The sequence below is a fragment of the Eriocheir sinensis genome, chromosome 56 (genome assembly GCF_024679095.1).
Source record: "Eriocheir sinensis breed Jianghai 21 chromosome 56, ASM2467909v1, whole genome shotgun sequence".
Taxonomy (NCBI): domain Eukaryota; kingdom Metazoa; phylum Arthropoda; class Malacostraca; order Decapoda; family Varunidae; genus Eriocheir; species Eriocheir sinensis.
In genome coordinates, this window is record NC_066564.1 from 2,976,239 (window position 1) to 2,989,213 (window position 12,975).

General features: G+C 43.3%; 1 protein-coding gene across 1 annotated transcript in view; it reads right to left on the reverse strand.

The window, feature by feature from the left end:
• The window catches only part of LOC126984115 (uncharacterized), a 64,812-nt gene extending 52,052 nt beyond the window's left edge, over positions 1-12,760 (reverse strand). Inside the window, exons 1-3 of the mRNA XM_050837500.1 lie at positions 12,755-12,760; positions 8,829-9,039; positions 7,820-7,967 (exon numbers count right to left, since the gene is read on the reverse strand). Of these exons, the coding sequence (XP_050693457.1) occupies positions 7,820-7,967; positions 8,829-9,039; positions 12,755-12,760 (365 nt within the window). The remainder of the gene's footprint in view (positions 1-7,819; positions 7,968-8,828; positions 9,040-12,754) is intronic.
• Positions 12,761-12,975: the final 215 nt, after the last annotated feature.

Genomic DNA, 12,975 nt, shown 5'->3' on the forward strand with positions numbered 1-12,975 from the left:
TGAGCGATAATAAGGGCGAGTTTGATGTGCCGCCAGATATGCTAATGACCTCTAGGGACATGTGGGGGGGAGGGGAAGGGGTGGGGAGGAGGGAGGGGGGAGGGGGGAGGTTAGTGTGGGTGTCTTTTAATCTGTGGGTCTTAAAATTTTGTTGGTTGGTCTGATGTGCTTTGTCTGTTTACTCCTTTTGAAGATTAATGTTTTTTTTTTTTTGTGTGTGGTTAAATTTCTTCTGATTTACTTATTTATTCCTCTTTATTATCTGTTTACGTGTTCTAGATTTTTTTCACTTCCTTCTTTATGGAGTCTACTTTTCTTTTCTTTTTTGCTGTTCCTTGTATTGTAATTCGAGTGTTTCCACCAGTTTTCTGTATTAATTTCTGGTATTTTTCTTTTTTTTCACTCTTTCTCTATTTCATGCCATAATTTGACGCTTTTATCGGCTTTTAGATAATGTGTTTGCATCATTTTTACGTTATTATTATCATTATCATTATCACTGTTTTCATTATCATTATTATTATATCATCGGTTGCATCATCATCATCATCATCACATTCGAATATATTCTACGGATTTCACACTCTGTTCCGTAGCATATAAGAAAACAACACATTAATTGACTTCGTATTAATACCAAGCAGACGCATCATGGGTAGCAAACAGCCCTCGTGCGATGTTGGCAGAATATCGTACACGGAGAAATCGTCCGCTCACTGTATGTTGATGTTTGTGTTGCGTATGAAGGCGAGGAGGCTGGGTTCGGGTGTTGAATGTGTGTTAATGAGAGGAGGAGGAGGAGGAGGAGGAGGAGGAGGAGGAGGAAGAAAGTAAGATAACAACATGTGTAGGAAGATGAGGTAGTACATATGAATAAGATATTAGAATGCGGTAAGAGAAAGAAATAGAAGAAAGAGGAAGGAGGGAAGAAGGAAAGAAGGAATGAATGTAAGAGAGAAAGGAAGAGAGGAGGAGAGGAGAGAAGATGAGGAGCAAACGAAGGAGTAGGAGGAGGAAGACGAGGACGAGGAGCATCAGGAGGAGAAGGAGGAGGAGGAAAAGAGAAGAGAAGGAAGAAAGTAGGAGAACAATGTGTGTAGGAAGTGGAGGTTCAATAGAAATTAGATACCTGGCCAGCGCTGTGTAGGTGTAATGAAGGTGTCGCTTGAGGAGGCAAAGGAGGAGAGGAGAGGAGAGAGAAGAGGAGAGAAAAGAGAGAGAAGGAGGATAGAGAAAAATAAGAGGGAGAGAAAAGGGAGAGAGAATGGATGTGACAAAGAAGAGGAGATAGGCAAGAGGTAGAAGAGGGAAAAGAGGAGAGGAGAAAGAAAAGAAAGAAGAGAGAGAAAAGAGAATGGAAGAGGTGGAACAAGTGGATAAGGATGCATGAAGAGGATAGGAGATAAAAGGTGCAAAATAGCGAGGGGGGTGGATGAGAGAGAGAGAGAGAGAGAGAGAGAGAGAGAGAGAGAGAGAGAGAGAGAGAGAGAGAGAGAGAGAGAGAGAGAGAGAGAGAGAGAGAGAGAGATAGATATAGAGAGATCAAGAGAGAGAGAGAGAGAGAGAGAGAGAGAGAGAGAGAGAGAGAGAGAGAGAGAGAGAGAGAGAGAGAGAGAGAGAGAGAGAGAGAGAGAGAGAGAAGGCGTAGGACATGTAAGAAAATCAGTTAAGTGGTTTAAGTGTGGAGACAGATCGTTGTGGGCGGAACAGACAGGTGGAGAAAGGTGTGAAGGCGGAGGTATGTAGGAGAGAGAGAGAGAGAGAGAGAGAGAGAGAGAGAGAGAGAGAGAGAGAGAGAGAGAGAGAGAGAGAGAAATCCAAACGTCATTGATACAAACTCATCATACACCTCACTATTTCTTCTACGACCTCAAAAAATTAATACACAAGATCATTCTACAGCAAAAATCTACCTGTGGCTGATTACCTGAGGCGAACAGGTGACGAGGAGGTGATAATAATAAAAGTAGGCAGGTGGGTGAGCTGGGCAGGTGGTACTAGGTGGTATGCCGCGGGGGGCAGTGGGAGGTGGCGGTAGGAGGGAGGCGATGGTGGGGATGATTAGGAGGAAGTGAATGACGAATGAGGGAAGGATGAGCCGTGGTGTCGGGGCGGGAGACTTAACAGTGATAGCATCGCATCATTTAAATAATCGATAGCATCACAGAACACAGCCGCGAGCCCTTCCCGAACATAAACATTATACACTAAAAGGAAGAACATAACTTAAGAACGACCGCAATGTAGAGACGCATAATTTCTCCTCACCGGAATTATTTTAAGGATTATTTCGTCCGTCTGAGGGTAAGGTTGGTACTCTCCGACGCCTCCACCTACCACATCAACTAGTTCAAAGGCCAAAAAAAGGATCAGTCGGGTTCTCATGAGTGTTTCTTTAGGTTTACGGTACAGAAGAAGGGTCAAACTACCACCAGGGCACCGTTGCCAGGTCATCGTACTCAGAGCATAGTATTTACCGGTTTCTGACGCCTAACTATTGTCAAGGAACATCAGGATCTAACTCTTTTAACGATAACTGTAAATTAGTTTCGTTATTGGAGCCCAGAAGAAATATAATCGGAAATATAATCGGTTGAGTACGACAATCTGGCACCGTTGCACCAGGGTCATCAAACTACTTCTGGAAATGCTTAAAACTCCTTTGAAAACAGTGTCAAATATGCGTTCTTGGGCGCCGATATGTTTAAGAATGCGTCCCTTTGTCCTGTTCGTCGGCGTCACTCCTGCGGTGCTTCGGCCCTTGGTAACACTCCCTCGCCCTCCGTTGGCAGTGACAGATGGATTTATGGATGTTTAGGGACCTTTATGGCGCTAAACGTTGATAATTTGCCTTTCTAAGTACTTGTGGGCGGCGCCGGCGGGTCTGAAGCGGCGGGTGATGGAAGGAATTGAGAGGGAAGGTTGAGGTGATGTTGTTGTTCTTGTTCACTTCCCGACGAAAGGACTGAATTTACTGTTACGTCAGTTTTAAAGAACAAGGGAAGTGATGTATTATTGTTGAATACTTTGAAATGGAAGTGATGTATTAGGGCTGAGTTCTTGCTTTGAAATTAGGATATAAACGCTATGCTATAATACAAACAATAAAAACGAAAAAAAAAATAAGATATATGTCATTCCTATTGAACAAAGACTAAAACGTTGCTGTAAGAAAATATAGCTAAAATCTTACACCCTACGCCCCTGTCCACCCAGCAGTGTACCCGGTATTAATCGGGGGTTGTGTCCCGTCTCCTGAGATCTGTTCCCTTCTCCTATAATTCCTTCCCCTTCTGTCTCTTTCCGGCATATGACCACAGATGTTGCGCCGACTAAACGAAACTTTCCAACTTTCTACAAAAACCTTACTGTTACTTTCCTAATCCAAAGAAATTAACTACTCACCTTATCTGAACGTTAAAGAAAAGACGAATTCATGATTGTTTTACGACAGTGATCAGAAAAAAAACGAGGTGATAAATTTGAATAAACCAACAACATCAATTACGTAATATTTATTGACGTAACTTGGTATTAGGACACACCTCTCCTCCCGAAATTGACCTATCTTTCGGCCACTCCTCTAACTCTATTTAGGAGCAGTGAGTAGCAGGCTTTTTTTATCATTATTGTTTACTTTTTTTATGCCCTTGAACTGACTCTGCTGTAAAAAAAAATACATCACACACACGTCGGAAAGAGCCAAGGGTTGAGCGTTTCATGATACTTCCGCGTCACTACTAAAGTTTTATGCATTACCATTATGAAAAGACTTAAATGTCAGTGTTGCGTTTGTTCTTATTCACGCTGAGGATGTGTAAGTAATGTAAAGTGTAAGTAAAGATGGGTAGTGAAGGGAGAGCGCAGCGCCTCTGAATGTGATAGATCTATTTTTGATGACTCCGCTAGTTGTCTTTTGTATAACAGCAGCAGAAGCGTCTTGCTGACGATATTTCCTATTCCTTTTATCCCACCCTTTCCATTTAACCGTTCGTCTTTCGCTTGATAAATACCAAAAGCTTCAAACGGTATATGAAAGCAAGTGATAAATGATGAGGATGATGAGAGAGAGAAAAAAGAATAAAAGAGGAGAAAGGAGTTAATGATCACTCTGTTGTAGTCAGTTAATCTAGTCAAGAAAAGGAGATATGATACAGGTGAAACAGGTGTATTAGAAGGGTAGGGTATAGGGATGTTTTGGGCAAGGACGTGGCGAGGTAGTAGCGACTTACCTGATCACTCTGTTGCAGTTACTAAAGAACGAAGCAAGAAAAGGAGGTATATTACAGGTGAAACAGGTGTCCTTGAGGTGGATATAGGAATGTATTGGGCAAGGACGTGGACAGGTATGTAGTAGTGGCTTACCTGGGGGCTATCGGGGTCCCATAAACGACTCCATTGGGTAGGAAAGTAAGCGAGAGGAAAGTAGGTAAGGAGGAATGAGGTGTTACAAGGAGGTGGTGGGATGCTGAGAATGAAATGAGATAGAGATGATTTAAAACGTAAGAGACATGATTCAACGCTAGTAGCAAGGTAGAAAAAGAGATTAAAAAGTAAGTAAGGACGAATGAGATGTTGCAAGGAGGTGGTGGACGCTAAGAATGAAATGAGACAGAGATGATGATTTAGAACGTAAGAGAGATGATTTAACGTTAGTAGCAAGCAAGCAAATGTAAATAAGAATCAAATAAGGACGAATGAGATGTTACAAGGAGGTGGTGGACGCTGAGAATGAAATGAGACACAGAGAGGAGATGATTTAGAACGTAAGAGAGATGTAGCAAGGTTCAGATGAGCGCCAGGGGGTAGGAAAGTAAATAAGTATATAGGAAGAAAGTAAGTAGGAACGAGTGAGATGTTATAGTTAGTTCGGGGCACGCTAAGAATGAAATGAGACACAGAGAAGAGATGATTTAATACGTAGGAGAGATGATTTAGCGGTCCCCCACTCCGGCCACATCATTGATTCTTGTCATAAGTCGCAAAATATTTAATGGAGGCAAGAGTTATGCTGTGAACCCTCCTCAACTTATTTTATGACTGATGTAATCGAGGGTAAAAAAAAAAAAAAAAAAAAAAAAAATTAGTTGAGGCAATAAACTAGTGTAACGATTATTTTTTGTTTTTAAGAGATACAAAATAATATAGATAAGGACACTAGGAATTAACGGACAAGGAACGTACTTGGTTGAGTTCTTAAAGACAAGTTTGTATGAAAAGGAAAAAAAAAATATGAAAAGACATGCAGAAGATGAAAAACGACGTGGAAATAACTTAGATGAAATATTATAGTTATTTGTAATGTAAATAGAGAGAAGAACATGGAAAAGGACACTGAAACATACCCAGCTGATATATTTATAAATCTTCATGATAAGTTTCCACGAAAAAAACAACTTATCCATCCTCATCCACGTTCACTTTCAAGAGAGTTATGAAGCGCAGGATTAATTACTTCTCCGTGCAGGTATTATGACTTTTTTTGGTGTTTTCCCAAGGTAGCGGCTGAGACATAAATCCTGGAGCAATTTGCGATGATAATGTTCGCGACTGTAAATAAACAACGGGCCGGGCTTAGGTAGAGTCTTACTGCTTTGATTTATGGCGCATTATATCTCGCGTGTTGTGCTGGCGGTGGTGGTGGTGGTGGTGAGGGGGTATGGAAGGGGGGTTGGGAATGAGGGATGTGGTGGTGGTGAAGGGTGTGGTGGTTGTGGTGAGAGGGGAGGGGTCCGTGGTGGTGGTGGTGATGAAGGTGATGCGTTGGTGTTGGGGCGTGTTGTTTTGATAGTCATTATCATCATTATTGATGTATAGCATCGACATTCAATTTATTTTATTTTATTTTATTTTTTTATTATTATTATTATTATTATTATTATTATTATTATTATTATTATTATTATTATTATTATTATTATTATTATTATTAGTAGTAGTAGTAGTAGTAGTAGTAGTAGTATTAGTAGTAATAGTAGTAGTAGTAGTAGTAGTAGTAAGATTAACAGTGGACAGTACCCTACATACATGGATGTCATGGGAAGTGCTTACGTGCACACACACACACACACACACACACACACACACACACACACACACACACACACACACACACACACACACACACACACACGCTTTATATATATATATATATATATATATATATATATATATATATATATATATATATATATATATATATATATATATATATATATATATATATATACATACATACATACATACATGTATATACATAAGCTATATATTAAAGAGACAGGCAGCCGAGGCTCGGGATAATTGTAGAGGCGCGCCGGCCGTCAAATATTCAGAGTATTGTTATTATCCCTCGGCGGGCAGCTCTAATGAGGGCTGGCGGGAGGCAGGTGTATAACTTGGGCTCTTACGTTATATTAAACTTCATTAAGGACCATGAATACTTGCTTTGCTAATTACCGCCCGGAGTGGTCCAGCCTAAGTACAAGGTGTGGCGCAGATTATTCAGGCCAGTGCCAGGGCTAAATTAGAGGGTCCTCGTGGCCCGGCTTAATTGAAAGCAGGACCACCGGCTGTACCCTCGTCCCCGCCGCCGCTGCCACCGCCACCAAACCCACCACCACTGCACCACCACTTCGCTGCCTCCACCACTACCACCACTACCACTACGCCTACCTTCACCATCGCACCACAACCACCAGTCACCTTCTACCACTATCCCCGCTACAACTGCTACCATCACCACTACACCACAACCACCACCACCACATAATAAACAGTTTCTTCTTTGTCTCATTGGTCCTTCATCCTCCACTTAGTATCGTACCGTCACACCGTCAACACATCCATCTTTCCTTCTTTCCTTCGTTTATTCTTTCCCTCAACTTTCCTCCACATTTAGATTCTTTTCCTGTTGCCTCTTCTTCCATTTTCTCTCTTCTCGTGTCCTTTTTTTTTATCTCGCTTCTAAGTCAATCCATTTATTTGTTTTATTATTATCCCGTCTTCTCTTCTTCATCTCTTTTTTTTTATCTCCCGCTTCTTTATTCTGTCTTCTTTACCTTGCTTATCTTCTCTTCCTCTTAGTCTCCCTCCTCCTCCTCCTCCTCCTCCTGCCAGGCGTCTGTACCCTCATCTCAGTTTGTTAATCTCGGGTCTCTTAAGCTGAAGACTAATATTCAATGTGATGGCTGGTGATGAGTTTTTGTGCTCCTCTCGCTGTTCGCTTCGATATTTAAACATGGATACTTTTTTGTTTTTGCTTGTCATGCTTAAGTTATATACTGCTGGCGCGGTCGATCGTCTGTTTGTTTTGATTTTTATATTGTAGAAGTAGTAGTGGTGATGGTGGTGGTGGTGGATATTGTTGCAGTAGTAGTAGTAGTAGTAGTAGTAGTAGTAGTAGCAGTAGTAGTAGTAGAAGTTATAGTAGTAGTATATTTTTATTATTATTAGTGGTGGTGGTAGTTGTGGTGGATGTAGTAGTGGTAGTAGTAGTAGTAGTAATAGTAGTAGTGGTAGTAGTAGTAGTCGTAGTAGTAGTAGAGGAGTTGGTATAGCAGCAAAGTTAATAAAAAATGCTTATGACCTTAAATAAATAATGAAAAAAATAGTAAAATGATAAAAAAATGTTGATCATACAGAACTTTTCATACAAGAACACGAGCACTTACAGTTTATACACTATATCATTTCTTTGCAACAATACTCCTCGACGTATTTTTATATCTTTTTTTTTTTATCGAATCAAGAGGAAGCAACGTGTCAGCCGGTTTAGCGCGTGTCATTTATTTTTATCATCTTTGTTACCTGTTTCGCCCACGTCACGGGGTCGCAGGTGTGGCCGGGACAGGTGTGCTCCGGGCTAGGTCGTGGCGGGTGCGGATTGGGTGTGAGGGTGTGGGGGTGGGGAGGGTTGTGTTGGGGGATCGGGGGTTGGGGTGGGAAGGGTGGTGGTGAGGGACCGGGGGCTGGGGGTGGGGAGGGTGGTGTGGGGTGTCGGGGTGGGGAGGGTGGGGGGGGATCGGGGTGGTGGGGGGGGATGGAACCTAGCAGTAATCTAGTGTTTATGGATATGTTTTTTTTTTTTTTCTCGCCGCTGCAATTGTTCATTCTGTTCCCCTCTCGACCCCCCCCTCCCCCCTGCCATTACCCCCCCCCCCCATCACCCTCTCACTCTCAGGTGTTCCCGGGATCAGGTGTTGCAGAGATGCATGAATTGAGTTTTTTTGAGCGTGTTCCTAAAAAAAAAAATGAGGATCAGTTGTCGCGTTCTGCAATCAAAAGACATTCAAAGCTAATGTATATTTAACAGGCTGCGCGTGTGTGAGTTAAAATGATATAATGTTAACGGGTATACTTAAATGTTTAAAATTTAATAATGCATAATGTAGAAGTGTGTAATTCACCAAGACTTCATTACGTGTTGGACTATTAAAAACACCAGTAATAGGAAGGAAAAACACATACAGTGGACAAAAAGAAGTCGTTATGTCATATCCAATCATTTTCACCTCGTATATGCAAGCACCAACACATGCATATTCCTGACTGCACTCTTAACACACACACACACACACACACACACACACACACACACATACACACACACTGAAACACCCTCACAGTCTTACATATACCCTCACACACCTTTTCACACCCACTCCCTCACTCCCACACTCTCCCTTCTTATCATTCACTTACACACCTTCCCTCCTCCCATACCCTCATTCACACCCTCTCTTACTCCCATACCCTCCCTCTTACTCTCTCATCCTCACTCACATCCTCCCTCACTCACACCCTTCCTCACAAGTCAAGCCGGCACTCACGTCCACCCGCACGCTGGCTCTGTTGATCCTGGGGGCTTGTTGAGGACTTTAATTGAATCTCGAGTGAAAGGTCCTCCTGCCCAATCATCCGTAGCTCCGGGTGCCCCTGAACGAGGTCCTTAAGGCTCCTCGTTGCTGCTGCCTTCTCTGTTTGTGTGTTGGGTCCTTTGGCAGGGGTGTAGATGTTCTTTTGTCTTGTAAGGGAAGCGTTCTCGAGGGTTTTGTGTGGTGTTAGTGAGGATGGGGTGTGGTTTGATTGGATGGGGGGGAGAGATAGAGAGGGGTAGGGACAGAGAGAGATAGACCGGATACAAAAATAAAAGACGAGAGGAATGAAGGGAGACAAAAATAAGAGGGATGGTGAGACGGAAATAGAGGAGAGACGGGAGATAATGAGGAGAAACAAGAGAGAGAGAGAGAGAGAGAGAGAGAGAGAGAGAGAGAGAGAGAGAGAGAGAGAGAGAGAGAGAGAGAGAGAGAGAGAGAGAGAGAGAGAGAGAGAGAGAGAGAGAGAGTACAATCGTCTTATTTAACGTTTAACAAGGTTGTGATGTCGATTTTTTCCATTCTTGTTTTCCTTTTTACCGCATCAACTCAAATCGTATAAATAAAAAAAATCAGATCGGATAAAGGAAATTAAATGAACATAACAAAGGAAAAACTCACAAACAAAAACAATAGTCAAAATGAATACCAAAAACTTAAAACAATAAAACAATAACACATTTGAACTTAACCAAACATATCTTACCCCCCCCCTCCCAAAGACAAACTCAAGACCCCCCCCAAAAAAGAGAGAAAAAGTGAACCCAAGCCTCGCCAGGTAAGCCGGGCGGAGAGGACCGGACAGGTGAGCACGACAGTGATTGCCGGGGGGGTAAAGGAGCGTCTCACATTTTCTGTTTACAAGATAAGAGAGTAACCGGAGCGCGAACGTGAATGCGGTGAGATTCTTGAGCGAGTGTTGAGTTAATCTGCGCCTGATTCACCCGCGCCGAGGGGACACAACAAACAAGCAAATCAAAGCAAGCAAACAAGCTCATTAGGGGGCTAGCTTGCGGCGGGGAACTTTTTTGGCCGGTCACACGAGGAGGAAGTGGAGGTGGGTGTGGAGGAGCAGGAGGAGGAGGAGGAGGAGCGCAAGAACAGGTAAGTCCCCCCCTCATTGTAATCTGATAAGGAGAGCCTCGTCGCAGAGTCATCGTCTTCCTTAATCGTCGTAGAAATTCCTGATAATGATGAGCAACGTTTTTAAATTCCTCGCCATCACGTCTTTCTCTTCCTCTAACTCCTTACCTCTTCCTTCTTCTCTTCCCTCTCATTCCCTTCTTGATTCCTCGTTTCTCCCTCCCATTTTCCCTTTCATCTCTCTCTTTCCTTCTTCTCTTCCCTCTCATTCCCTTCTTGATTCCTCGTTTCTCCCTCCCATTTTCCCTTTCATCCCTCTCTTCCTGTAAACTTCTAACTTCATTCTTCTCTTCCTCACCACCTTTCTCTCCTTCTTCTCCTTCCTTTCTTTCTCTTCTCTTAAACCTGTTACTTTATCCTTCTTCTCTTCCCTTTCACTCCCTTCTTATTCTTCCTTTCTCTGATTTCCTTCCCATTTTCCCCTTCACTCTTCTCTTCCTATAAACTCCTAACCTCACTCTTTCCTTCCCCATCACCACCTCCTTCTTCCCTTCTTTTTTTCTCATTCCGTTTGCCCCCTTCATCCTATCCCAACTCTCCTTTCTCTTTTTTTCCTCTTCCTTTTCTCGCATTCTCATCGTCCCCCTTCTATGACCCCTTTTCCCTTTTCCCTAGTTTCCTTTCTTTTCCTTCTATTTCCCACTTCCTGCCATTCTTTCTCCCCTCCTCATCCTACAGCTTTTACTCCTCATTTTCCCTCTTCCACTTTTTGCCATTCTCATCCTACTCCTTCTACCCCATTTCCTTTTTCCTTCGCTTTCCTCTAACTCTCTTTTATTCCTTACTTCTTGTCATGCTCTCTCTCCTCCTCTTCACTAACAACCTCCTTTCCTTATGTTCACTCTTCCTCTGCTTGCATTTTTATCGTACCTATTTTACCTCTTTTCCTTTTCCCATACTTTCCTTTCTACTCCCCTTTCTCTCATTCCCCACTTCCTTCCATGCTCTCTGCTCCCCATTCTCTCCTTTTCCACGTAGACGAACCTCAAAATACTCCTTCTCACCGTGTAATTAACGAGTAACTAATTATGAAACAGTACATTAATATCTCAAGAATCACAGTCACACCTCACACCAGTTTTTAGGATTAGTGACAAGCTTGGTGTCTGCCTGATAAAGATTGCTTGCTCGGGTGGTGGAGTAGAATGTGTGTGTGTGTGTGTGTGTGTGTGTGTGTGTGTGTGTGTGTGTGTGTTGGGCGGTAAGATAATAGGTAAAATGATCCAATCCTACCTGGTCTGATTCGCGGGTTCGGCTCCCAGGTAAAAGAGGAAAGATTTATTGATCGCACGGGGCGGAAAGGGGAGGGAAGGGGGGAGAGGATGCGTGGGACACTTTGCATTTATTGATAGTGTGCATTATGTATGCGGCTGATAACATGGCGCTTCTAGTTATGCGTACACAGACACACACGTACACGTAGATACACCTGGATAGACACCGATGAAGAAGCCACACACACACGCACACACGCACACGCACACACACGGGAGCTGCCATGGGCCGGTCTGTAATAATCATCAGGAGAGAATGTCATAAAGGTTAAGATTATAATCGCCAACAATGTCACGAAAATAATGAGCAGAATGGCGGACGTTGAGGTTAGCTAATGGGCCTGCCAGTGTGTGTGTGTGTGTGTGTGTGTGTGTGTGTGTGTGTGTGTGTGTGTGTGTGTGTGTGTGTGTGTGTGTGTGTGTGTGTGTGTGTGTGAGCGCCGTCTTTCCCACGTCACCTGATAAGTATAGAGTTTATTGTACCGACTTTCACTCTTCTCCACTCCCATACACACACACACACACACACACACACACACACACACAGCACAACACAACACACAAGAACAACAATAACCGCAATATCAAAACAACCCTGGAACTGAATTTTACTTTTTTTATTTCTTTTTTGTTTTTGTTAGTTATGTCGTGGAATATTTTTCTTTGTCTGTCTGATTTACCGTAAAAATATGACCTTTCCAGACTCACAGGTAGGACATATTTTGCTTTCACGAGCCTCTTCTGTCCCCTAGTGCGTGGCTGACGTTCGCAGGTGTGACGCCCTCCCTTCCCCCTCCCCCCTCACACCTGTGCCAGCTTCGAGGACGCCACAGGTGTTGGACGCAATGCATTGTTCATATGTTCATTATTTTTGTCCTCCTTTCCACTTGTGTACCTCTCCCACTCTCCCCCTCCCTCCCTCTCTTCTTCCATCCCTCTCTCCTCCTGTCATTTTCTCCTCCCCTCCTCCTCCTCATTTCATCCTTCTTTTATTCTGTTTCGCCTTTTCATCGTCCCCTTCCAGCCTCTGTTCTCATAACTCTTCTTGGTTCCTGCATTCCCGTTATTGCATCCTTCTTTTACCCTGTTTTTATATCACTCACGCATCCATCCCCTTTTCATCGTCCCCTTCCAGCATTTGTCCTATGATCCCTCTGTTTCCTGCATCCCTTTTATCTTTTCTTCTTTTCTCCCGTTTCTGCATCACTTATCCATCAACTTCCTCCTCTCTCCCTGTCCTCGTGTGATCGTCCCCCCCATCGCTTCTCCCTCCCCCCGTCCCACCTGGGCTTGGGTGTAGTAAGTGTTGTGCCGTGCGGTCCCTGGCAAGTGTTAGGGTCATGAGTCATTTGTTTTGGGTTCGTTTGCTGCATGTTGGTCACGTCCCAGCCGCTGCAGCCTTCGCACACGTGGTGGGGAATAGATCACCTTGCACCCGCCTCACCACCTCACCACCTCACTCACCTGCATATTGAATTCTCACCTTTGCGTTGCTGTGAATACATATTGTCCCACGCGTAGGTATCGTTGTGACAATGTACTATATTTTACTACCCTGATGGAGGCTTAGAGTTATAAGAATAAGTCTGGTCAATCTCCGTTTCTCTATACAAATTTCTTGTGGATTTTTTTTTTGGCAAGTATAAGGACGGATCTCAAAGGCAATAAACATAATGAGTAGAGAT